Here is a 25,190-nt window from a genome sequence, read left to right on the forward strand (position 1 = left end):
TCAATCTGATATGACAAGGATAGAGGCACTGCTTCATGTCATAGGAACAAGTGTCAATTGTACCACTGCAAGATCCCTTATCTTTCGTGGAAGACCAAGGGCGTGTGTGAATCTTGGGTTGGTGCGGAGGACAGGCATCTGCAAGGCAAGATTCATCGCAAACAAATCTATCACAGAAGGATCTTGAACATACGTTGTGGTTATTCATGACCCCAAATCCCGTGTAACATGGTAGAGAAATGCTGCAAGACAGGTTCATATAGTGCCTTCGGCAACGTCTAGGTTACAATGCTCGATATTGATACATCCTAAAAGCTGCTCTCCGAAAACATGTGGCTTACGTCGCCAATGGGCCACTGGAGACGAAGCGAATCCGTCCATCCCATAATAACATCTGTGTCAGCAAGAGTGGGCGGAATATTAAACCCAAACCCATCAGAAATATTAGCATCATACATCGGTGGCGTATAGCCCGACTGGGACTGAAGGTCCACCATCTCCGGCTGAGGGATGAAGCTCTCCCTCGGAATCGATTTTGAAGTATTAGCCAGTGTCTCCTCTTCACTAGCTCCCGTAGCTGGGCCTTTGAGAAGGCCAAGACTTAGAAGAATCCGTCTCATCTCCACTAGCCTCTTTGCCAGTCTCCGCGCAGGACGTGACCGTTTAGCATGGTTCAACGTGACGCATTCTGCCATGAGGAAACTTCCACCAAGCGAATCGACTAGATCTGGCTCTAGATTGGCCAAGACCGTGGTTTTGTTTTGCTTGAGGAATGCTATAACCAAAAAGGCAAGTCCCGATGTACAAGCCAATATGTGTTGGAAGTAGGGGTGTTGCTTGCGGTAGATGTCGGTGAAGTTGTCGAGCATGTAGAGAACGTGGCAGATATCGTAGACGAGCTCTGTTGCGGCTCTGAGGTGATTCTTTGTTATCTCAATGTCGGATTCTGAGAAGAAGAAGGGTTTGAGTAGTTGACTGCGCACGGATTCGGCGCGGAGGTTCAGCAAAATGGCCCACGTAGGTGGCCTGGCGGATGGATTTGTGTGCCATGTACGGTATTCAGATAGAGTGTAATTCCCAACAGCCTTTTTCCTCCACTGGTCGATCTGGAAGTTCAACAGTTCAAAGGCATCATCATCGGTGTATCGCTCCCCCTTGGCAGCCCTAGAGATGGGCTCGCCGAACCGGTCGCTGATGAGTATAAAAGAGAGCATGGCCTTTAAATATGGATGTTGAACCTATGATGCATTAGGTTGGGAAGAGGTATAGAAATGAGCATGTATACTCACAGAAGACGTCGAAATAGAGCTGAAGCTGTTTTCATGAAAGTGTAATGGCAGCCCTGTGGCATAGCTCCACTGGCGATCTAGAATCACAATGCTACTAATCAAGATGCAAGCCTCTGTGCGCTGGGCATCCGACGTCAATGTGTGATTAAACACCTGGCCGTTGTGAAACCCGAGTTCCATCAACATACGACCGGCAGTTCCACACATGCGCCAGGCGGAGCGTGGCATCTCTTGGAAGAAGTCATACCATCCCTACCGTACATGAGTTAGCCAAGGTCGAGTCAGTCAGTGACCGGATGTTTGATACTGTACCTTTAGAAATATGATTGTGACGTGTTTTATGCTGTAAGCCGGGGCAGCCAGTTTTGCATTGACTGCGTCCTCAAAACTGTCCCGAAGAAGGTTCTCCTTGTGGCCGTGGTTTGGCCTTGGGTCGGCGCGGAGAGCAATAACAAGAACAAGGTTGAATATCATCAGAAGCTCACAGGATGTAGACCCAGAGTCAGAGTCTGCATACCAAGACTGAGCCTGCTTGATGAGTGCGTCTATGTCAACGACAGGATGAAGATCTCCGACGACCTCCTGATAGATGTGCACAAGCTGGATAGCCTCTTGCAAACCCATTATAGATCGAAAGGTCAATAGTGGTGTCGTGTCTTGTCTGCCCACCGTCCGAGGTGACACTGACGGCCGGTCATCCTGAGCAGCCTCGTCGTCATTTGTGTCGGACGCGGCGTCCTCGTCGATACTGGCGAGCTGGAGCTGCTGTTCTTGTAACGGTGGGCCGGGACAGCTGTTTCGCCGCAGTTTCAGCTGTCCTACGTTCAAGGTGTAATCTGGGCTGGTCGGGCCGTAGAATCCGGGGGAGCAGCCTCGAAGGCTTCTGTCGGTAGTGTTGCGAACGTCGTGAGCGCTGGCCTCGTTAAGCCTTGTCGCGAAATCGTGGAACTTGGCAGCACCGGCACTGGAGGTGGGGGATGGCGGGTTCGACCGTTCGCGGTTGGCCATGTGAACTTGCGATGCTAGGTTATCTAGCTGGTCTTGCAGCGAAGACAGTAATTCGACCATGGACTCTTGATTGCTGCTGCTGCTACTTTAGTGTCAATGATGCGCCGTGGGAAAATGCGATCTTACCTGGACGATGACGAATTGGCTCTTCCAGGATCTTGTCTTGGCCTTGGCTGGACCGCCTCGACATTCCATCCATCAGACTCAAAACTGGTGCTGTAGCTACAGCTCTGGCCGCGATCCATGCAATACCGACACGGCTGTCGTCCGTCGCATTTGCCCTTCCGACGTCGGCAAGCACCGCACGCGCGCAATACGTAGGGTGCTCTGCGTTTGCCTGTATCTCCGCCATTGTTACCTGACCGCTTGAGAACCCGAGCCGTCTCTCGAGACTGTGTCGCTGTGGTAGCCATTATTGAGGAGTTGATCAATCCAAGTCCAAACAAACAATGGGCGGGAGGTGGTTGGAGAAAGGGAAATCGTAGGTCGGATAAGAACCCATGGAGGGTCCAGGGGCTGGTTTGGGTTTTGGTGCAGGGAGATAAGCATGTGCTGGCTGGTCGGGTATCTACCGTATCAGCAGCGCTCCAATTCTCGCCTCCTTTGCAGGGTTAAAATGCGGGGTAAAAAGACGCTAAGCCAGGAGCGTGAGGTGCAAGTAGGTACCCCAGACTTTGAGTCGATGTTTCATGGATCTCCTTGGCTTTGATGTACCGGCAGGTGGCGAACTACTTGAGCAATGACCAGCGAATGATCGATCACAGCGCTTATCATAATTGGGGCCTTGTACCAGTCAAGGACATAGTGACGACACATCTGGACGGGAAGGATTGCGATCACCTGCAAGGGCAGAATCCCTAAATCGGTTACTGCTCACTGATTCTTTGAGTCACAGCCAGAAATAGACCTCACCAAGGCTTCACGCAATCATAGAGAATCCGAGGCTTGCGTTAGAAGCTTTATTCATGATAAAGTATTAATCCACTGTCACCTCAGCTATTCTACCTCACGGACTGTGTAGTCAAACATCTCATTCGAAGGTACCGAGTTCCGATCCCTCATCTTGCTGGCTGTCTCAATTCCTAACACTGGCACCCGAAATTCAAAACGGGACCCTTCCTTCTGACCCTTGACAGGATATGGAAATGGGAGATACTGCGGCATCAGTCCCAGCTGGGCAAGCACTGTACCCTGGTCCCAACTAATATGCTCGTGATACAGCCGATCACCTCGAATATTTACCACCGCTGTGAAAGGCATCTCCAGTTTCTTGAAGGTAGGCGGAACCCCGGGAAGCCTGTAGTTACATGTCAGAAGCTGTGAGCCTGTGGGAAAGTGATGTTGATGAGGTGACTTACAGCCAATCCACCGTGGCATCATGCGTAAATTTGTAAATGAATTCGTCAACTACACGATCAATCCCCATTGTTCGGCTGATGAGTTCCAGCTCGGTATCTACCGAGTTTTGGAATATGAAGTGTCCTCGATAGAACTCAGTCAATGGTCCGCGACCGATGCCACCAGTAAGCTATAGACGTGAATAAGCGTCAAGTTTTTAATAGTCAACATCTTTTTCCTTACAGTGGGTACATGGTTGACATATGGCTGATCAACCATGGTGCTCATCGTATGCTCAACGGACCTGTCCGCAAACTCGTAATAGGTATGCTCGTCCCAGATCTGTTCGAGATCGAAATAAGGACCACCCATCAGTGGCTTTAGGAATGTCAAGTTTCTCGTATGAGATAGAGACTCGGCCCAGTAGTCAAAGTCTTTGTCAAACGGAGTAGCCATGCGGAAAGATTTTCCATTGGCGTATGGATATGTCGTCACCCCATTTTCCTTCTTGGTGATAGCTGAACTGCCAGCTACGTGACGAAGCACAGGGACTCCGGAGGCCTCGACTTGATCTTCATCAGAGGCGCTCGCGTATACCACGCCGCCTACTACATTTGGTGAACCAAGGAGGGCTCCGGACGCTTGACTCCACAGTTTGGGGTCATATGCTATGGTTGTTAAGATCTATCCAACGAAACGTGTTCTTTCAGGACAGAGATAACTTACCAATAACACCAACTTTACTGTTCTTCGGCTCTAGTTTGTCACAATTGCTCAACCCTTCCAGAGCAACACCAACAACTTCTTCGACACCTCTGCTGAAAGCCTTACCCTGGATTTCAACCACAGCATAGCCCTCCTCGGCCCACTTGATGAGTGCAGAGGGGACACCTTCAATAATTTGAAGATGCTTCTCCGACTCCTCTGTGAGAATAATGAGGCCTGGACCACGACCTAGCCTTGAAAGCGGTGGGAGCAGCGTGATGCCCTCACCCAATGATTGGGGCTTGGGCTGAGGCAGTCGAGCTGGAGGCTTGGTGATATCTGCGTACACGGGCATGGTGATTTGAATTTGCGAGATGGGTTTTTTACCTCAGCCTGTCCCTCTTGGTTCTTACCCTGTAATTTTATTGAAGGTGAACAATAGCTCCCCCCGGGCCACTAGCTTGGCCAATGCACTCAGACTTATACTAATTGTGTGATAGTCTGTCTCTTTGCTAGGTTAGTAGCGGGATTAACGGCCCAGTCATGGCTCGAGAGATAAGGGTGGGTACATGTCTCGTTCCGTCCGGAAGTTCCGATCGGAGGTTCCGTAGCGTCTTTTATGATGCCCCTGGACGCTTTGGAGACACAGGGAGTCAAGATAGGCAATGAATCTCGAGATTAGCAACGAAAGTTGCAGACGCCATACCATGATACCCCGGATGACGTTAGAACGCGTCCCCGGCCCCACTGAAGCCCAGATACGAAGCGACGGGTAGTGGCGTTCCGACTTGTTATCACACGACCACTCGACCTGTTTACGTACAGCTGAGCCAAATGGCAGATTGACGATTTCTGATTACGATAAGCCACTTTGCGGGGAGCTGGGGTCATTGAGCGAGATTGGAAATACCCTTGTTTGCTGTCATTCTTTGGCGGCTTTTCCGTTCCTAGTGATAGGATGCAACGCACACATCACCATTCGGGAAAGACGGTATGAACCACGTCGGAAGTTGCGAAATGCGCTGGCCGGCGGAACTATCAGGCTGAAATCACCAAACGTCCTTGCTGAGTGCAGTGTATCAGAATGGTGTACTGTGATTTGCGGTGTGTTGGCAGGGAGGCCTTGGCCAAACAGTTCCGGATACAGCCCCTTGTTATTAGTAGCCCTATTGAGAAGAACGTAATTATCATTGGAGCACCATTGATAAGCTAAGAAACATTCCTGGCTGTCTTTCCGTATTGTCTAAAAGTTAAAGATGTCTTTCTCCGTCTGTTTTCGCTCAGTTGGTTCACCAAGTCGATCTGTGTTCCAAAGAAGGTTACAAATTAAGAGACCTCCAATCATTATACCCAACTATACAATTACTACTCGAGGGATGGCAACGACAAGAGTCATGAAGGAATCATATGATATTGTGGTAGTGGGTGCCGGTAAGTCACTGACGTCGTGCCCTGGCGGTCTTCGCAATCTGAACCTTGGCAATAGGATGGTTCGGTCTGGCAGCAGCAAAGGCGATCCGACAAATCTCCCCCGAAGCCAAGTTGGCAGTTCTTGAATCTGCCGAATCATGTGGTGGCACTTGGTCCAAGAATCGACTCTACCCCGGCTTGAAGTCAAACAACATGAGAGGCACATATGAGTTCCCCGACTTTCCCATGGAGGAGAAGACGTACGGTGTCAAGCCAAATTCTCACATCCCTGGGCCTGTCCTCCACCGCTATCTTACCGACTTCTCCAAGCACTTCGACGTCTACAACCGAATTCAGTTCAACACTGCTGTCGACCTAGTTGAGCGTCAAGGAAGCGGTGGCTGGCGTTTGTCCGTCAAGTCCCCCGAAGGAAGCCGATCTATCGACACTGCGAAGCTAGTCTTAGCAACTGGCCTCACATCAACCCCAAGCATGCCTGCTTACAAGGATGCTGACAAGTTTGACGCACCGCTCTTCCACGCAAAGGACTTTTGCAAGAATGCTCCCAGCTTGGACGTTAAGAAGGCGATCGTTGTCGGTGGTGCAAAGTCTGCCTTCGACGTCGCTTATGCCCTTGTTCAAGATGGTGCTACAGTCGATCTAATTGTGCGACCAACTGGCAACGGACCTGTCTGGATTGCACCCCCATTCGTCACCCCTTTCAAGAAGAGGATTGACCAGCTTCTCAATATTCGATGGATGACTTGGTTCAGCCCTTGTCCATGGGGAGACGCAGACGGTTACCAAGGAATACGGAAATTCCTCCACGAAACGGCTATCGGCCGGTTCGTTGTCGAGCGCTTCTGGTCGGTCCTGAGCAGCGACATCATCACTGCTAACGAGTACGACTCGCACCCCGAGCTCAAGAAGCTCAAGCCTTGGCACTCTGCCTACTGGATCGGTAGTGGTCTCAGCATCCTCAACTACGATAGCCCTCTCTTCGATCTTGTCAAGCAGGGCAAGATCCGCGTGCATCTTGATGACATTGGGCGGCTGGAATCTCACCGAGCTATCCTGGCCTCAGGAGAGCAAATAGATACCGACGCCATAATCTGTTCAACTGGCTGGAAGAAAGAATCGACCATCAAGTTCGCCAATCTCGGACAGGAGCAGCTCGATCTGCCTTACTCGACTGATGAGAAGCGGGCTCTGGCTCAAGCCGCAGACACCAAGGTTCTCTCCCTTTACCCTGGATTGAAGAAGCAGCCCAAGATCAGCGGCAAGCCCAAGGAGGCTAATCCTCTCCGATACTACCGCTTCATGGTCCCGTCCACCTATGTAAGCTCCAAAGACCTCGCCTTCGCGGGTATGATCTCCTCAGTTAGCACTGCTGTTTGCGCAACTATCCAAGGCCACTGGATCGCTGCTTTCATGGCCGGCAAGCTGGATCATACTGTCGGGACTGAAGAGGAGATTATTAATGAAATCATGCTGCATACCCAATGGGGCAAGTGGCGATTTCCCTGTGGCTACGGCGCTGACCTGCCCGACATGGTCTTTGAGGGTCTGCCCTATGTGAACATGTTGATGCATGATATGGGACTCAAGACGCACCGAAAGTCTAGCACATTCCAGGAGCTTGTTTCCCCGTATCTTCCAGCAGACTTTAGGGGATTGATGGAAGAGTGGAAAGGGAACGATGGCGGAGTTATTGAGGCTGTTGGTGTAGAGCCGGAACTTGAAGCTTCTGTTAAGAAGCTGTAAATAGTAGAGTCCTCATTCACTAAGATTAGTCTGCTACTACTGTTTTGTTTCCCTTAGCTATCGCTTCATAGGCCTACCAAATAATTTCAGATCTTAACTAAGACGACTCCTGGGTCGTTGCTTTGGTACTTTTCTTCCTGCCGTAGTCTAGCTTTTCTGAGCTCATGCAAAGAGCGCATACCAAACATACCGCTGAGCTGGCCACAACTATGTAAAACTCTCGAGAAATGGCCTCTGTCACAGCTGCAATGCCTCGCGCAACAACCTGCCTGTCTTTGGTCTGCCAGACAACTGACGATACACCAGCCAGGGCTTCACGGATATCCTCCTCCGAATACTGATTCCGTCCCACTGCGGAGGATAACAGGCTGAAGCCCACGTTTTGGAAAATGCACCCTGCGATGGAGAGAGTGATCGCTATGGATCCCATCTGAACCATGTTGCATATCACAGTGCTGTCCACGCGGTCACGTTCGGTCTTGTTGATCACGTTGGAGATACCTAGGCCGTGCTGGAACTGCATCCCAAGACCAATGCCAATGAGGGCCTCAATGCCCATTATCTGCGCCTCAGAGACCTTGTCGTCCATGGTGGTAGCCATTGCAATAGACGCAGCGAGTGTAATCGTCGCAGCACAAAGATAGATGATCTTGTAACGGCCGATAACAGTAAGAAGGACGCCGGTAAAGAGTACAATAAAGATGAAGACGATGATAAATGGCAGCATACGAACTGTCTGCTGAATGGCTCCATGGCCGCGGGCGAAGGCATAGAAGAGCGGCGTGTAGTATAGCGGTACAGCATAAGCAGCGCCTGCGCAGCCTGTTGCAACCCAGATAGGGAGCAGTCTAATCTTCGAGAACATATGCATCGGAATGGCGCGCTCCTCCGACGTCGTAAAGATACAAAAGTATTGCTGTGAGACCCAGGCAACAAGTGCGAGAGCAAAAACTACCCACACAGCAGTGGATGCCGCGGAGCCCCATTCCCAGATGGGCCCCGAGAATGTCGTCGCGAGGGCGAATAGGACAGGAACGATCATGTTAAAGGTGACGCCGATAGAGTCAATGCTAGCGAGACGCTTCCACAGAGGGGTGCTGGCTGTGGCGAGGGACCGCGAGGGGAGGCAAATGATGGCAAGGGCGAAGGAAAGGCCAACAATTGGGAGCTTGATATAAAATGCCCATCGCCAAGTAGCGTGGCTGTTCTCGGCGAAAGCACTGCCAATGGGACCACCAACAACGAGGCCAACTGCCCACATGGCGCTGAGAATGCCAAAGAGGCCTGCCGTTTCGGCGGGTTTGGCCAGAATGGCCACGTAGGAGAAGTTGCTATGATGTGTTCAGCTATGTGTCAGACCACGGGGAGATATTGACGTACATTTGTTGACAGACAGAGCCACCCCAACCCATGATAACACGGGCAACAATCATGGTCTGGATGTCGTTCGAGGCACCACCGATAGCCGTGCCAACCATGAAGATGGCAAGGTGAACAAGGTAGATCCATTTCAGATCAAAACAGTAGGCGATCTTGCGAGCGAAGGACAAGACAGCAAAGTTGGCGAGCGAGTAAGAGAGACCGATCCAGGGGAGGAGCTCGATGTTGCCAAAGGCCTCATAGAGGCGAGGCTGAATGTTGGCAACATTACTGACGTCGTATCCTGGAGAGAATGGCTCTGTGTTAGTTCCGCTAGCGCCCGAACGGCCTGATACTGACCACTGCAAGAGCCTGTGATAATAAAGATGAGGACGGCCGCCTTCCACTTCCATTCTGGCAAGCCAACAGGCCTCTCATTGCTGCCTACATCCCTTTGTGCTGTCTGGTCGATGATGCTGAGTTCCTCTAGGCTATAGGCCTTCTGTGTTTCGTCTTGAGCCGATACGCGGTCGGACATGATGGGGCGCTGGACAAGGGAATTTTGACTACTTGGGGATGTGTGATATAGTTCAAAGACAATGGTAGGTATATAATACAGAGAAGCAAAGACTAGCTGAGACTAGAAGGGTTTTTCTCTGTGCGTTTGTGAGGGATGATAATGGACATAAAACCCTTGAGGGCAGTCGAGCATCTCTGGAAACAAGGCAATGGCGGGGAAGAGTGATATATTTAGCTTAATACGGAGCCACTGGCAAACTTAGCAGTCAGCCGATTGCTACATTCCACCCAGTCATCATTCAGCGTCAAGTGTAATACAAGCACTCGTGTTTGAGGATGATGGTCGGACCAGGCCGCCGCAGGGCTATTCCCTGGAGGGACAGACGGGACACGGCACCGACTGGCCAAGAAATTGTAATCGCATTGGTTGATTAGCCCGAAGAGGATTGGAAGGATCAGAAGGATTGCTTTTCCCCCGAAATCTTGCAAGGCTCAGTTGCCGGCGCCACAATCTTGCATCGGCGGCACCTCTCGCAAAACACTTGCCAGAAACTGGGATGTTAGATTGAAGATCTGTGAACCCACTCCCTTGGCGAGTTGACCCTTGTATGGAAAGGGCCGACAAGGCATCAGTGATGGGTCGGGACATGCAGCAAGTAGACTTGACGATCAGACAGCAGAGTGGTGGTTGTCATTTACGGCAACACTTCTCTTTTTGACCCCGAGACTTTTTGTAAAATCCGCGTTTTGATCCCTGCTAATCATCATCCGTTCGTGGATAAAGTGCCATGTTGCTGTAACCTGATATTCGTTCTAGTCTAATGTTCATGCAGCTTTGATAACGCGTTGAGGAACCAAAACAATGAGGCGACAACAGTCAAGTTAAGCGGCACCTTTGCAACTAGACAGTGAGAGGGAAATTCTATTCAATTTTGACACGATCTTAAATGAAAGATCCTCCATTAGTCTAGGCCGTTTCGGCACCCTGAATGGGCTGGACAATCTTGGTGGCCTGCCCTCCTGCAGGCCTAATGCCATGACCAGCCAAGTCATTGATGTGATGCTTCCAAACCTCCACCTCGCAGCCCCCTCGCAAGAGACCGACTCTCATGGCGCATAGGAAGTTGTGCGCAGCGTTAGAATGGTTGTACACGCCGCCGTTGAAGATGGCAGTAACATCTTTGCCAATACCAGAACTGATCAGGGCCTTGCCTCCAGGGTGGTCCTTCATAAAATCCGCCACGTTATGGACAATGCCGGCGATGACTACTAAGGCCTCGCCTTCCTTACTCCGTCTGATAAAGTCGTCCCAACCAATGACAGGGAGTTGTCCCAAAGGCGTTCCCCAGTCAATGGCAGCTCGTTTGTGCTCTAGCTTCTTCTGCAGTTGCTGGGTACGGCCCATTTCAATCTCGTTGGACCGTAGCTGCTTAAGATCGTAGGCGAGGCCAAAGAACTCCCAGATCATAATGACCCACTTGGTAGGATCATACTGCCACCATTCAATAGTATTCCGATAGTCTGACGGAAACTCATGGTGGAAGTTGTGATAGCCCTCTCCGAGCGTGATGAGAGCCGTGACGAAATGATCCCGAGGAGACCTGCAATCATCAAAGGGCTGGTCCCCAAGCCAGTGCGCCAACGAATTGACACAGAAAGTAGCTTGCTGTACCGTAAAAATACGGAGGATGCCTGCATAGACAAACCCGCCACTCCAGTCGCCCCAGCCCAGGCCACAGATGAGCGTCGGAAACACAATGGCCATGACGACCACACAGGACAAGAAATGGCAGTGCTGCCAGGCGACGACAGGGTCCTCATTGAGATCTGAGATATCCGTACGGCCAAGTCGCTTGGGATTCTGTTTCATCACCATCCAGCCAAGATGTGAGTATAGAAAGCCTTTGTTGACAGAGTAAGGGTCCTGGTCTGTGTCGGTATACCGATGATGCGCACGATGGCCTTTTACCCACCATCGGATGGAACCTTCCACGGCACCAGCGCCCATTGCGGCCAGGTAGATTTGTAGAGGTAGGGTGGCCTTGAATGAGTGGTGGGACCACAAACGATGATACCCTTACTACAAGTCAGATCGAGTGTTGAGCATAAAGGGGCATGGATCTTACCTGCTGTGATGCCAAGGCCGGTGTTGAAGTAGTAAATGGCGGAAAAGATTGCAGTATATGGATGAAGGGCCACCCAATACGACGACATTAGCCCAATGGCAGGGATGAAGATGATAAAGGTGGTGTTGAGCCAGTCAACCTTCTTGTACCAGTTGCCCCAAGTAAGAGGAATGTCTTGTATATGCGTCCCGTTGATGTCTCTCGGCCGACCACGTAGTGGTTTGTAGTCGGTTGTGCCATCAGGGCACATCTTCGTCTTGCTGGCCAGAGACATGGATATCGTCACCTGCTGAAGTGACCAAATCAACAGGTCTTGTGCAACTAGAAGGACGGAAAGACCGACATGAAGAAGAATTAGAACGCTAGGTGGGTGGTAAGACTTGGTTGATAATAAATGTAAGAGTGGCTGGGTAAAAGTGAGAGTGGCTTCATCTGTAAAAAGCGGCGAGCGCAGCGATCTTGCAGGGATGTTAAGTGAAGGGGATCGGGGACTTGTGCTCTCAAGTCTCGAAACCCGGGGACAGGTTTCTCACTGTTGTTGATTTTATTCAAGCTTATAGATGCACGATAAAATCTCGTGCGTACGGGGTGGAAGCATGGAACTCCCCATCCCTGCCACGTAAGGCTTTCGGAGCTGATTCCGCTCACGCCTTTCCTTCGCCGCTTGTACTATGGGGCAGATATGACACATATTCCCTTCATGACGTTAAGATGCGTACGTGCGACACGTGAGCCAACACCGGGACTGTCCCAACTTGGGCCTGTTCCGCTCGCTTTGGGTCTCCTCGTTGCGAGTATCGCACTACGACACACGTACATCAGCATGAGATTGCCGATTTCGACCCGCACTGTCGCGGCCTCGCAACGTATCGTGACATTCTCCCGTCAAGCAATCGCAACTTTTTATCCTGATTGAGACTGTAGAGCAAATAATGTCTTACAGACGTCGCAGACCCACCGAGCTGGTGGTTCTCTGTCTGGGCAATAAGCTGACTTTGGTTAGTCAATCGCAAAACGTTATCCTGATCGAGATATTCTCCGTCCCTGACTTTAGAGAGTGGAACTCGTCAGCTTGGGCTCTCGGGTAGTATCTGTTAATGAAGTACCAACATCTACTGCGGCAGTCAGCTTCGCAACGCACAAGATGAAAACACCAGCATCTGATAGGCCTGGCAGCTCGAGGGTGGACGGGCCGCCGCAAGCACAGGCCTGTGATGATGATGGTGATGGACCCAGTCAGCTGAGATTGCATTTGAGTCGCAGATTATGTTGCTTTTGTGACCAATCCAGGCCATGTTTTCTCTACTTACTCTGTTTCACTGTTGGTTATCTTAACCCACTCTGAACTTTCTCCGTCATCTTTGCGAAACCCAACACGGTTGCGATCCTCGGGGGCTTCTCTAGGCGAATCTCCAACGACCACGGGTGCACTGCCACGTATGTGCTGTGTAGTCCGGCGAAGCAACATTGAACCGCACCCCTGTACACAAAAATCCGCCTTCGTTGCAACCGATGGCATCTCAAGAGCCAGACTCGACATTTTGTCCCTTGCCTCGATCTTTAATACTCGTTTTGTGTCCCTTGTCTCAACGCATCTTTCTTACTTCATGATCACTACCGCCTGTAACACGTATGACCCTCTACTCCTCGATAGGTTTTGTATTATCCCAGTATTGGTGGCCATCTCCCTTTCCCTCAACACTTTCCCAATGCGATAGCGCGTTGTCACACCACGACCGAACATCAAATTATGAGCTCTTCGAATATGGCACCGGCCGCCGCTCGACCAGATGTTTACGCCGTGCTTAGGCCTGTTATGGCACTGCTCACCATCTCCGTGGCTGTGTCTATGGTGTGGATTATGAACTGGAAAGAATCATTACAGAACTTCCTGATGGGCCCTGGGATCGTGAAACGCATCATGATCACTGCGTTGGTTCTGATCAACTGGAAGAGCATGCCCTTTGTATGGACGGCAAGTTAACAACTCCGTATTTCATATACCGCACAACTAAGACTTATCAGTTCCGCGTCTTTTATACCATCATCTACCACATATATATTCGCAAGAGACCTGGCCTCGGACCGAGCGCCCTCTTCAAACCCATGATCTCCACAACGTACACCTCCGTCTTTGAGATCGACTACAACTTGCACAAGTCAAACAGCAGCTTCTTTACCGACGTCGATGTCTCCCGCGCACAACTGGTCTCATATCTACTACGCCCCGCCATGACAAACCTGGCGCACAATACCTCAAGCCGCTACATCCTGGATCCCAAGTCAGGTGAGCCCATGAAAGGGGCTCTCGGCGTCGTACTTGGGTCCGTGCAGTGCTCATTCCACAAAGAGATTGGCCTGTACAAGAAGTATGAGCTTTGGAGCAGGGTTCTTTGCTGGGATCGAAAGTGGTTATACATCTTGACGCACTTCCTACCTGCGGGCACCGCCAAACTCACGTCATGGCTCAATTCTGGGCTCGGCCGGTCCAAGGCCAGGCCCAACTCAGACCTCGCCAGCGGTTGGGAGAGAAAAGTTCAGGCTACGGCGATTAGCAAGTACGTCTTTAAGATTGGACGACTCACGGTGAATCCTGCGCGTATTCTGGATGATTCCGGGCTGCTGCCTGAGAGACCTGGCGGTTGGATCGAGGGGAGTGAGGAGCAGCTCGGTGATATGTCTGTTGACTTGAGCAACATTGACCTTACGATGGACAAGGAATTGGACTGGCGTCTTATCGAAGCCCAAAGAAGAAAGGGTATGATAATCGCAGCACGCTTCCATGCTCTTGACGAAGCCAAGAACTTGTTTGATGGTGGAGAGAATGGTGCCCTTGCATGAGCTGGAGGCAATTGAGTAGTGTCACGACCACGACGGAGGCTAGATCTGGGCATTCAACTTAGAACCTTTCTCACAAGGCTATGAAGTCCCCGTAATCAGTATATCACATCGCGCTTAAACCTCTCTAGATATTGCATAACCTATGGATGTCGACGTCGCATTCTATCATCCGGGTGTCAAAGTAATATGTGGATAGATCAACCTCAACGCCATTCTTATGAAGGATGCTGTGCAGACCAGCGACGTCGTTATAGTTGACATGGAGAGTAGAAACCGTTTCTGCGAGCCATTTTAAGCTATCAAAAATGTAGCCATAGACTGAGCGAGAGAGCCATACCTTTCACGATAGTGTAAGACATGGCTCAGAGTATTTTGGTTGAGGACCGCCACAATAGTCCTGCCCACATCTCCTAGACTCCCAGCGAGTGTAATTCAAATCGTTGCTTCGTGATCTGAGATTGGACATAACTGTTGCAACTATCGCAGAATAAAAAGCGATTTTTGTCAGCTTTGAAGGTTTAAGGAGCCTTTGACACTTTATTCCGTCTCGGCATTACTGGGTGCTGATTCCAGAGGTCTTGCTTGACCTGACGAGTACACAAGATATTTCCACAAGTAGCCGGGCTTCGTCGGATAATTCAAGATACCTGAATCATGTTTATGGCTGCGCTTGCTGGTTCTCAATACTTTCTATATCGGTTTATCTGCATTGCTGTGTTCATGGTCCCCAGTACCCTGGCATTCACGTCTCCCTGACGGCTATGGCACCGGCGGATATGGGGCTGGCGGCTATGGACTCAAGTCTCGGCAACCTTGACCTTGATAAGCCATAGTTATCAGAATGATATCTTAGCCTCCAGGTGAACAGTCAACTCCCCCTCAACCCTCCTTCACCCCGCTCCGGAATGGGGGGCGGGTACCACCACGAGCTAGACAGGGAGATAACGTTCTTCTGCCCAGCCACAGGCATCTTGGCCCTGCGCAGATTTATCATCGAAGTCGTTGGCGATCATCCCCAGACGAGCCATTTCCGCCGGGTGACTGTATGACTGAGCGCAAGCCTGCTCTTGATAAGCCACAGTAAAAATATGGGCCTTATTTGTTAGATGCGTGCTTCTCTGAGGGGAAGAAGGGGCTTATCACCAAGGTACCCCGGCCCCCTTAACCTGTTCCGCACAATGGACCCGATGTTACGGAGTACATTCCGCGAGATAAGGCCGCGCGACACAAATCGAGCTGCAGCCGACGGCCCCTTCACCGCTACCAAGCGTGGTATCAGACACCCGATGATGAGTGTCAGTCACAGCCATAATCGCCAAACATGTAAATTTCAGACACCTCCGTGGGCGTTGTCACCCAAATCATGTGAGCTGTGGAGCGAAGCTTCGAACAAGACTTCCTTTTTCTCTACTGCACGAGTAGGTTTCCCTATGAAGTACAGACCTTTGTCAGCCCTGGGGAGGCGGGTTGCAAATCTTGATTCATTCATTAGGCGTGCTAACAACTATGCTTAGTGAAGAATCATGGCTTACACGCCGTACAGAGCGCTGGGTGACTGTCTTTAACTGTCTTCTACCCTACGAAAGTTCCATATCATTAACTTCATCTTTTACTCTGTTGTACTATTTTTGTTTGTTGATATTGATGTTGTTAAGTTCGTTAACAATGCCACCAACGCAGCGAGAACAGTCCCACTGCTAGCTCGCAGAATGCCCGATTCTCAGGATGGCAACGAAGGCCCTTTACTGGAGCAGCATCGTGTTACGCACAAGGGACGAAGTAATTTGACATTTATTTGGCTCTCAGCTACTCATCTAGGTCCCAGTTTGATCAAAAATTGACCCAGAGAAAAATGGATAGCTGGGGGTTGTGTGCTGAAGGAGCATCTTGGCGCCAAAGTTCGAAGCTTAGGGGCAAAGAACATGCGGAAACATTGGACTGTAGATGAGGTCAATTGGACCTTGATGTTACCGTTTAGTCAAGAGGACTTTTTTAGGTGGCGCCAATAGTTGTGATGGCATCGTGTGAAGTTTCCGCTCCAAGCATCACGCCCGGTATTTGGTTGATCTTATTTCTCGTGTAAGCTCTCACGACTCTAGGTCTTGCCAGTTGTCGTATACAAGGGGACGATAAGCCTTGCCCTTCTATCGACGGTGTTGAGGTCTTATCTATAGGTGGGTGTGTTTTGCCCGTTAGCGGCGGCTAAAGACCCATGGATGCATGAATGTGTGCTAGAACTACCCGACCAGCCTCGGCTTCCAGCTGAAGCTCGCGTAACTAATCGGGTCGTTTGACGGTATATCGTATAACTACGGGTCCCATCTCCTGGACTCGTGTCAAGGAGCACGCTTCTTCCATCCAGAACTTCGACAGCAAGACGACAAAATGTCATCCCAAGATACCCCCCAAGGGGCCCATGTCGTCTCGCAGTCGAACGATGAGAAAATCAGACCTCACAGTCCCATCGACAATGACGACGCTGCGTCTGGCAAAGGTGACCCCGCGGCGACTCTCGAGGTTTTCCGGCAGACCGAGGACGGCGTCCAGTTCCGCACTGTGAGCTGGCAACGAGCCACAATTATCTTCCTCAAGATCCAATTTGCCATGAGCATCCTCAGTGTGCCAGGAGCCCTCGCTACTCTTGGTGCAGTCGGAGGAGCCTTGTCAATTGTCGGATGGCACACTCTCAACACCTGTTAGTCTCTGTCGCCGCCGATCGAATGATAGTCCTGACGAATCTCCCTCAAGATACTGCTGTGATTCTGGGTGAATTCCGCAACCGCCATCCTGAATGCCATAGTAAGCCAACAATATTGCTGCTCGTCTCGGGTTGGTTCTGACAACATATACTAGCATTGGCCGACATGTGCGGACGCCTCTGGGGCCGCGCCGGCAGAGAATTCGTGGGCTTGCAGATTCTCGTGGCCCAGGTTCTTATCTCTGCCGCTGGCATTGTCTCGATATCCACAGCCTTCAATGCAGTCTCTGAGCATGGGGCATGTACTGTCGTCTTCACCTTCGTTTCCGCTATACTGATCACTGCTTTCTCATCTGTGCGTACTTTCAGTCACCTGGGGTGGCTCACTTGGATCGGCTTTTTCACCTTCTTCATCGCTGTCTTCATCTTTGCTGTGGCTGTGACACAACAGGATCGCCCTGCCATGGCTCCTCAAACGGGCGACTTCGACCTTGGGTGGACAGCTATTGCGCATCCAACATTTGTTGCAGGCATTACCGCAAGTGCCAATATTTTCATTAGCAATAGTGGCTCATCCATGTACTTGCCGATCATCTCGGAGATGCGACGACCAGAACACTACAGAAGGGCTGCTTTGGTGACGGGTGTCCTTGTTCTCGCCATGTACCTGTCCTTCTCACTGGTCATTTACCGATGGTGCGGTGTCTGGCTGGCAACCCCAGCCTTTGGAAGTGCAGGGCCATTATTCAAGAAACTCTCCTATGGCATTGCCCTCCCGGGCTTGATCATCGGCGTCGGTATTTATCAGCATGTAGCGGCCAAGTATATTTTTGTTCGCATTCTCAGGGACTCTCACCACTTGCAGGAAAACACGACTGTTCACTGGGCAACATGGGTTGGCAGTAACTTGGTGTTGGGGATTCTTGCCTTCATTGTTGCAGAAGCGGTTCCTATTCTCAACTACCTATTAGGCCTCGCGGGAGCTATTTGCTTCGCTCCATTCAGCTTATTATTTCCTGCTCTACTATGGATGCAAGACTTTGCGTCCTACAGAAAAGGAAGTGTTCGGGAGAAGGCAGCATATTATTTTCACGTTTTCGTCGCCCTTGTCGGATCCTTCATGGTGGTTGCCGGGACGTAAGTTTGACGCTTTTTCCTGGATTACGACGTTGACTAATGCTCCTTTCAGTTATAGCGTGGCGGTATCTATCCGAGATGCATATGCGTCAGGCCTGATCGCCAAAGTGTTCAATTGCGCCGATAATTCCGGAACCATATCATAGAGTCGGGTGTACGGGCACTGCTTGCTTGGAAAGGAGGCTAGAGACTTGGAACCTCGAAGAGACACAAATCAGTCTTCGGCGTCTAGATGAAATAGCAGTAGCGAGAGATAACTTTTGATTTTCGCACCAAGCGCTTAGATTTCTGGCAAGGCTAACCCACCGCCGGTATTGCTTCCATCAAAACTCCTCATGTCGGGTTCATGTCATTTCCCTAGTACGTCGTCTTTTCCTTCATAGTTAACATTTTGATCTAGTTTTCCCACGCCCCGTTTCTCCTTCTTCTTTTGATGCCCGCCCTTCTCTCAATTAAAGTAAGCCTCAAACACGATATCTCTCACTACAGCTGGAAGTATGGACTCTCAATGCTCTCAATGAGACTGGTTCTCAGTGGCCTCCACCCTTCTTGACCAGCCCACTTCTCCAAAAGGGCCAGAGAGTGAGACTGATCAGTAGAGATCGTAACGTAGTAAGGATCGGGGTAGTCGGCAATGAAATCCCTCTGCGGACGAATCTCGCGAAGGACAGCAAGAAATTCGTTCCAGTTAGAGCTATGTCCCCAGCTGTGTAGACGTGCGTTCTTGACCTGAGGATCCAGGATGGCTGCGACATGGAGGAGTGCAATGTCCTTGACATCCACAAAGTAGGCTACACGTGGTTAGACAACAGACCGTAAACTGAGGAGTCCAAGGCCTTACCGGCAGGGAATGCATCTAGAGATGTCTTGTCCCTCCTGAAGTGCGTGGCTATCCAATTGGTGGGTGCCTCGGCATGCTTCCTGTGAAGAGGCTCGCCGATAATACCTGAGGGGCAGATGACGTTGAGCGTGTAGTGAGGCTTTTCTTGCTCGACAAACCTCCAAACTTCCCTCTCGGCAGCGACTTTGCTGGCGGCATAAGTGATCAGGGTACGGGCCGGCTCATACGGTGGAGGGGCCCAAGCAGCTTCAACGGCCGCCTCGTTCCAGGTGTCATCGTCAACCCTAGTGTCGTTACCGGCGACTGGCAGGACGGCGGCCATGATTGAGCTGGTAAACACGACTCGGCGAAGTGAGGGTTCATTCGCGGCAGACTTCAAAATACCTGTCGCTCCAGCAACTGTTTGAGGAATTATGTTGTGTGGGTTGGGGTCCAGATTGGAGATGGTTGCGATGTGGGCAATGGCCGATACTCCCTTGACTGCTTCATTGAAAGCGCCATCGGCTACAAGATCAGGGACCTCGATGAGTTCAAGATGGCCGCTCTCCGAATACGACTTGAAATGGTTGTCAATGAGCCACGAAGCTTGAGCCAGCTCCCGAACGGTCCCTCGGACTCTGTAGCCGCGCTCCAGGAGTTGGCGAGTGACATGGGAAGCGACGAAGCCTGTGGCACCGGTCACGAGGACCAAGGAGCCGGAGGGAATAGTTGCTTCAACGGGAGGCATAATAAGACAGAAGAGAGCTGGAATTGAATGGGAGATGGGTGAATCATGAACGTATGGTGTCGTGCTGCTGAGTCTACGAAGATGGAAGAACTGACGGGTAAGGAGTTACAACTTATATAACTTTTTTGAACAATCTAAAGAAATCTCTGGACCAATCGAAAGCTTCTTAAGAGTCTTCATGGTGTGTACGACTACCTTGCCCAAGTAGGAAATACCAACGCTTGGCGAATGACTTACCTGCAGCATCGGCAAATCCGAGCTCTCAGCTAACTTTCGCTATTGTTTAGGGCCCATTGGTTTGATATGACACAACGATAACAAATCCACGTCGCCAAGTTCCCTTCTGGTTACAAACCTCCAGTATATACGCTCCAGCAGCCCTGAGAGACCAAGACTTTGCAGGCCTCCGCTGAGTTCAGCCATGTAAAACACGCCTCGCAGATGCTGTCGGGCTATTCTGGCTTCACCAAACACTTCCTAAAAAAAGATTAGTTACTTGGTCCTATGTGCCATTAAAAGTCTCACCTCATCAAACACTAGGGCAAAGGCCATGGCGACTGTTATAATACTGACAGGCTTTGTAAGTGCCTGCCGTAGTGATTGGAGACCTTTATGCCTATACTGGAGGGCCATCTGCGTCAAGACTGGATCGCCAGGTTTGCTATGTAGAATGCTCCGGCACGATTTGAGAAGGAGAGCTGTGTATAGAAGATCCTTGTCTGTCATGGCAAGACCCACCCAATCTTGTAGGATCTCCCTCGCGTGGTCGTCGGGACCATGGTCGCCGGGGTAGTCAAATAAGCCGCAGTGCACGGCCGAGTAGGGCACGACAATTCGGATATCTACGGGGTGGTTAGAGGGCATCTGGGGAAGCTTGCATAATACTTCTAGGCTAGATGCATTAAGACAGCTAAGAACGTACAATGATCTAGCAAAAAGTGCTCCTGAGAGGACAGAGATGGTGCCGATGCTGAAAAGAGGCTCTCACAACGCTCAGGAATCCGGACCAGAGGGCTTGGTGTTTCGACACCCGCCAAGCGTTCGGTACGAGACTGCATCATTTCTTTTCGGTATCTTTGTACCCGCAGACGCCTTTCTTTAGCATGTGCTTCACGAGTTACGTGCGCATGGCTTAGCTTTCGCGACTCTGAAGGGACAGGTCCCGTTGGATTTGATACAGCGACGAATTGGAACTGGCGCGGCATTTTCATTTGGGACAAGCAGTCAATGCCAGTTGTGTATTGTGGTTGAGAAATGGGAGAGACCATGGTGCTTGATCAAGAGGCAGGAGTTGAGATTGCATTTGTCAGATTACGACGCCAAGGCTTGGAACTACTTGTTTGGGCGATAGTCGCGATGTACACCAATGGTACATACCCGCACGTGGATGACTTGTGATTACGGCATGCACAGTAATTCTTAGGGATACACTTTAAAGGCGTGCTACTTAACAAAGCATGTAGATTATCAGCGCCAGTTTCACGACAGACACCATTAGGCTGCCAAGTTCGTGGCGGTGTTGGTGAATCAACCCTCCTTGGAGCTGTCATTGGGCGATGGGATAATGCGCCTCGAATCCGGCAGATGCAATGATGATCATCTCATTCGGCTGCCAAAACATTCTCGCTGTAATATGCAGCAATCGGGAAGATAGATGTGGGGAGGGGATAGGAAGGTACGCGGCCTTTCATTGCCTCAGGCCCCTCCCTCTCGTGCCGACATTTGAACCTTAACATCCTTGGCACTCAGTCTGGCGTGATTGAACTTTGAGCACGTCGTTGAATGCAAAGAAGTCTTTGTCAATCAGTGCTTCCCAGGTTTGGGTTGAGAAGCCGTCGGGTAAGCTGGTGCCATTTTCCCACCATTGCAAGAGAGAATACGGAATAGGGAGGTCATTCTTTAGCTCCATACGATGTCTTCCTTCATCTTTCGCATTTACCCATCAAAATCTAACGTCCTACAGAATCACCATAGGCCTTGAGACTCATCTAAGGGGCTCCGTGTGCCTTTGGGCGGCGTCTTGGAGCAAAATAGCAGAAATGAGTTGAATTTTCGAATCATTTACCATCATAGTCCAAACTGATCGTTAGCACCATGTTGATAGCCTTAAGGCTGTAGATGCCCATTTCTTCGCCTCATACTGCACGATCCTTACCGCCGGCGTACCACTGTTTTAAGGTGACAGTCATTCCGAATTATATGAGTTGATATTCCTACTTAATAAAGTACAATCCATTCACAGAGTCAACGAGCAAATTGTTACCAAGCACATTCAGCTCATAGGCTCAGCTATCGAGAGATGGTACCCTATGCTACGTCAAAGCACATTCCATAACTGGTTTTATACTCAAAGGATCTTACCTCGCCCGGCTCGAGCCTATTGTGTAAGATCAGGCGCTCCTGGATGGTGTCCTGCCCACGGCGTGATCTCCTAGCTAAACTGGTCCGACGGTCCGTCTGAAAACACTATTCCGGTTGACAACGGTGGGTGCCTTGTCTTACTGATGAGAGCCTTTGCTATCATCGATGTCAGAGTTGTAAAGGTTGTGGGGGTTGTGCGTCGCCACATAACTATGGAGTGCAGCGACAACACTCACTCGGTGGTTGAACAGCGCCAAGTCCCCGATTATTGAAGCTATATAGGCTGACATGTAAGCGCGGCATGAAGAGGCAGCACTGAATACGGGGCCTGTGGCTTATTTCTATCACGAGCATAACTTAGACATGTCATTAGCAAGGGTAAATTGTCTCAGTTGCCTTCGGCTAAAATGGTAGCCAAGAAGCGGCGCAGCAGGTTAGACTTAGCCAAGGACGAAGATTGGACAGGGTACGACAGAGGGTGGACTGTGGCGAGGCCTTGAAAAGAGGCATAACAATATCTAGATGTCAAGAAAACAGAAGGACAAGAGTGAATCTATGTCTTATCAAACCAATCTGTTCTTTATTATAGTTGCAGCCCGGCTCTTGATGGGTTAACTGAGCCCGAAGACTGTCTTATCGAACCCTTCTCTTTCCTCTGGTGTTCTTACTCTTCTACGCGATTCCCGGTACCTTTGGTACTGTGGGTGGTGCGGTAGCATATAGATGGGGCATGCTACCAGTCAGTAATTATCCTCTTACCCACCTGCTGTTTGTATAGATAATTCTCACCCCAATGGTATTGGTGAATGTAACTCTAACGAGCGGTGTGGCTGGTGCCCTTGACTCTTTCTGTCAACTCCGTCGGACAACGGCGCAGCGAATCAAGATGGGCATTTCCAGGCCCCAATAGAGGCCTTTTTTTTCCATAGGCCTCGTGATCATCTCCCCATTCTAGTGAGGCCGAACTCCAGAAGAGGAAGGTAGTATGGCACATTTGACGCTCTGGGATAGAAGGATGATATCCTTACTCAATACGTTGTGGTTGATAGCCTCCACCACCGAGCGTGTGAAAAGAGGCCACAGAATTAGACAAAATGACTATAAATATATGGATTTTGTCCTGCCTTGGATAGATTTTCTCTTGTTCTCAGGCTTCTAGCATCGAGCTGAATAACCCCGCAGCAGATTTCTTGTCCTTCTTTTCCCCAACACAATCTAATCCTCTACCTCATCGTCATGAGGGCCAACGGACTCTTCCTGGCTCTCGCGCCAGTGGTTCTTGCGAATCCAATCCTCCGGTCTGAGAAGACCCGAGACGTCCACATTGTCTTGGAACTCAGTAAGGAAGCATCCCAGGGCGCTGTCACGGTATGGAACAAAGATCAGTCGGAAGCAATTGCCAACTCTTGCTCCGACTCTCTGGCTTCGGGACCCTTTGAGAGCCATCCCATTACTTTCAAGGTCGACGAAAACGGGAGCGGTAACCTCACTGTTGGCGATGAGTCTTACTCAACTGGCGGCGGTGACGACGCCATCGAATGTGGTCGTATCGCAAGCGAGACAGAGTTGGTCGTCAACTGTATTGTGTCTGTTCCTGGGAGTGTCGAGTTGAAGCCTTTGGGCAAGCGAGACCTCAAGACATGCTTCCCCGATGGCCCCCTTGAGGTTACTCAGGCAATGGATGTCTTTGAGGGAAAGGTCGAGCCGGAGTCACCTTCAGATGTGACCCCGGCCGAGCTGAGCCAGGCCGAAGTCGACGAGTTCGTCAAGAAAAATCACCTCGATAAGCGACAGACCCCTTGCGGCATCTGGTCTTCACAGACTCGCAGAGTTGGAAACGGAAACCCGCACCAAAACCCGCTGAACATCCAGCTCAGTGTAAGTCCACTTATCCACATATTAGCCATAAGGGTATTGCAAAGTCACAGAAGCTTACGTATAAACACAGGAGCCCATGCAGTGCCCTGGACACATTGGCTGCTCAACATATCACACGACATCGAGGTCCTACTCTATCGGCTGGAGTGCCAACGCGGCTACGTCCTGGATCAGCGCTGGCTTTGATGTTGTCACAACCATCGAAACTGGCAACAGCTACGTGTGTAACGGCAACCCCAATGACTTCTTTGCTGTGTGGAAGAACCAGGGCCAGACGGCATACACGGTTCAAAACGGTATCTACAACTCCTGCACCAACTCGTGGCTGTCGGTTGGTGGCCACATCATCGTGTGGTCTCCCAACGCAAACAACCGCCGTGGCTTCTACTATTGCGTCTACGGTCGTAACTACGTTCGCGCCACGGGCGATCGTTGGCTCGATACTTCCCCCAACACTCCCGGCGGACCTTAAGTTAAGACAAATGGTCTCATGTCCCTTCTCAAACTATTGTGGCTTTTGATATAGTTAAAGCCCAGCCTCTGGAGAGTTTGCCTCGGTACAAATAAGGAGAGGTTTTCTTCGTCGTGGGTTATCCCTACCTTGGGCGTGGGCTTTTGTTTCTCTTGTAGCTAGCTGGAGAAGACAAGAGAAATACCTTTTTATATACTTATCATTAATGGCGGGCTCTTGCGTGTTATATCAAACAAGGCTAAATTAAAGATTGTATTGACTTGAATTAATCGTGGCAGTACCTTTTTGGCCCTGAAATGCCTCACGAGTACATGCCCAACAGCGGTAGAGGCTCCCATTGCCCAACTCCTCCAACGGTGGCATCCAGGATTTCCAGATCTTCCAACAGCCGATCTACGCAGTATTCTTTTTTGCAGACAGTCCCCTTTGAGAGAATTGGTGCAATCTCGACAACGGTTGGCAAGGGCACGATTGCTGTCATCCTCGCCCATTATGATGCGGTTGGGCTTTGCCTGACCCCATCAAGCGGGTCCCCCTAGACCCTCCGGTGAGATGGCCGAGTTGGTTATGGCGTCAGGTTAAGGTCACCTTAACAACCTAAGATTCCTGATGGAGCAATCCTCCTGGGTTCGAGTCCCAGTCTCATCAAGACTTTCTTTTTGCCCATTGGGGACGTTGTATTATTATTGCTGCAAGGCCGTTATGTAGCATATTTGC

General features: G+C 50.5%; 9 protein-coding genes across 9 annotated transcripts; 4 read left to right on the forward strand and 5 right to left on the reverse strand.

Annotated features, from left to right (window-relative positions):
- Positions 1–308: 308 nt before the first annotated feature.
- Positions 309–2,710, reverse strand: NECHADRAFT_44636 (uncharacterized protein; the record flags this gene model as incomplete). Its single annotated transcript, XM_003040349.1, has 4 exons — positions 309–1,238; positions 1,290–1,541; positions 1,602–2,379; positions 2,430–2,710. 4 exons carry the CDS (start codon positions 2,708–2,710, stop codon positions 309–311), a joined length of 2,241 nt encoding a protein of 746 aa, XP_003040395.1.
- A 583-nt stretch (positions 2,711–3,293) lies between these two features.
- On the reverse strand, positions 3,294–4,695 carry NECHADRAFT_44627 (uncharacterized protein; the record flags this gene model as incomplete). The annotated part of the gene is made up of 4 exons (XM_003040350.1): positions 3,294–3,594; positions 3,656–3,789; positions 3,879–4,303; positions 4,362–4,695. 4 exons carry the CDS (start codon positions 4,693–4,695, stop codon positions 3,294–3,296), a joined length of 1,194 nt encoding a protein of 397 aa, XP_003040396.1.
- A 1,021-nt stretch (positions 4,696–5,716) lies between these two features.
- Positions 5,717–7,514, forward strand: NECHADRAFT_44643 (uncharacterized protein; the record flags this gene model as incomplete). Its single annotated transcript, XM_003040333.1, has 2 exons — positions 5,717–5,771; positions 5,827–7,514. 2 exons carry the CDS (start codon positions 5,717–5,719, stop codon positions 7,512–7,514), a joined length of 1,743 nt encoding a protein of 580 aa, XP_003040379.1.
- A 97-nt stretch (positions 7,515–7,611) lies between these two features.
- NECHADRAFT_44607 (uncharacterized protein) lies at positions 7,612–9,411 on the reverse strand (the record flags this gene model as incomplete). The annotated part of the gene is made up of 3 exons (XM_003040351.1): positions 7,612–8,845; positions 8,895–9,177; positions 9,234–9,411. 3 exons carry the CDS (start codon positions 9,409–9,411, stop codon positions 7,612–7,614), a joined length of 1,695 nt encoding a protein of 564 aa, XP_003040397.1.
- Positions 9,412–10,359: 948 nt separating this feature from the next.
- NECHADRAFT_44624 (uncharacterized protein) lies at positions 10,360–11,768 on the reverse strand (the record flags this gene model as incomplete). The annotated part of the gene is made up of 2 exons (XM_003040352.1): positions 10,360–11,468; positions 11,519–11,768. The coding sequence occupies 2 exons, from the start codon at positions 11,766–11,768 to the stop codon at positions 10,360–10,362; spliced, it is 1,359 nt and encodes a 452-aa protein (XP_003040398.1).
- Positions 11,769–13,283: 1,515 nt separating this feature from the next.
- Positions 13,284–14,359, forward strand: NECHADRAFT_44608 (uncharacterized protein; the record flags this gene model as incomplete). The annotated part of the gene is made up of 2 exons (XM_003040334.1): positions 13,284–13,484; positions 13,535–14,359. 2 exons carry the CDS (start codon positions 13,284–13,286, stop codon positions 14,357–14,359), a joined length of 1,026 nt encoding a protein of 341 aa, XP_003040380.1.
- Positions 14,360–16,744: 2,385 nt separating this feature from the next.
- NECHADRAFT_94835 (uncharacterized protein) lies at positions 16,745–18,340 on the forward strand (the record flags this gene model as incomplete). Its single annotated transcript, XM_003040335.1, has 5 exons — positions 16,745–16,788; positions 16,819–17,054; positions 17,108–17,158; positions 17,213–18,194; positions 18,247–18,340. The coding sequence occupies 5 exons, from the start codon at positions 16,745–16,747 to the stop codon at positions 18,338–18,340; spliced, it is 1,407 nt and encodes a 468-aa protein (XP_003040381.1).
- Positions 18,341–18,985: 645 nt separating this feature from the next.
- On the reverse strand, positions 18,986–19,762 carry NECHADRAFT_44664 (uncharacterized protein; the record flags this gene model as incomplete). The annotated part of the gene is made up of 1 exon (XM_003040353.1): positions 18,986–19,762. The coding sequence occupies one exon, from the start codon at positions 19,760–19,762 to the stop codon at positions 18,986–18,988; it is 777 nt and encodes a 258-aa protein (XP_003040399.1).
- Positions 19,763–23,380: 3,618 nt separating this feature from the next.
- NECHADRAFT_18537 (uncharacterized protein) lies at positions 23,381–24,290 on the forward strand (the record flags this gene model as incomplete). The annotated part of the gene is made up of 2 exons (XM_003040336.1): positions 23,381–24,001; positions 24,072–24,290. Coding segments are annotated over 2 exons (840 nt in total), but the record flags the coding sequence as incomplete, so codon positions are not given.
- Positions 24,291–25,190: the final 900 nt, after the last annotated feature.

This window comes from Fusarium vanettenii (assembly GCF_000151355.1).
Source record: "Fusarium vanettenii 77-13-4 chromosome 7 genomic scaffold NECHAsca_70_chr7_7_0, whole genome shotgun sequence".
Classification (NCBI taxonomy): domain Eukaryota; kingdom Fungi; phylum Ascomycota; class Sordariomycetes; order Hypocreales; family Nectriaceae; genus Fusarium; species Fusarium vanettenii.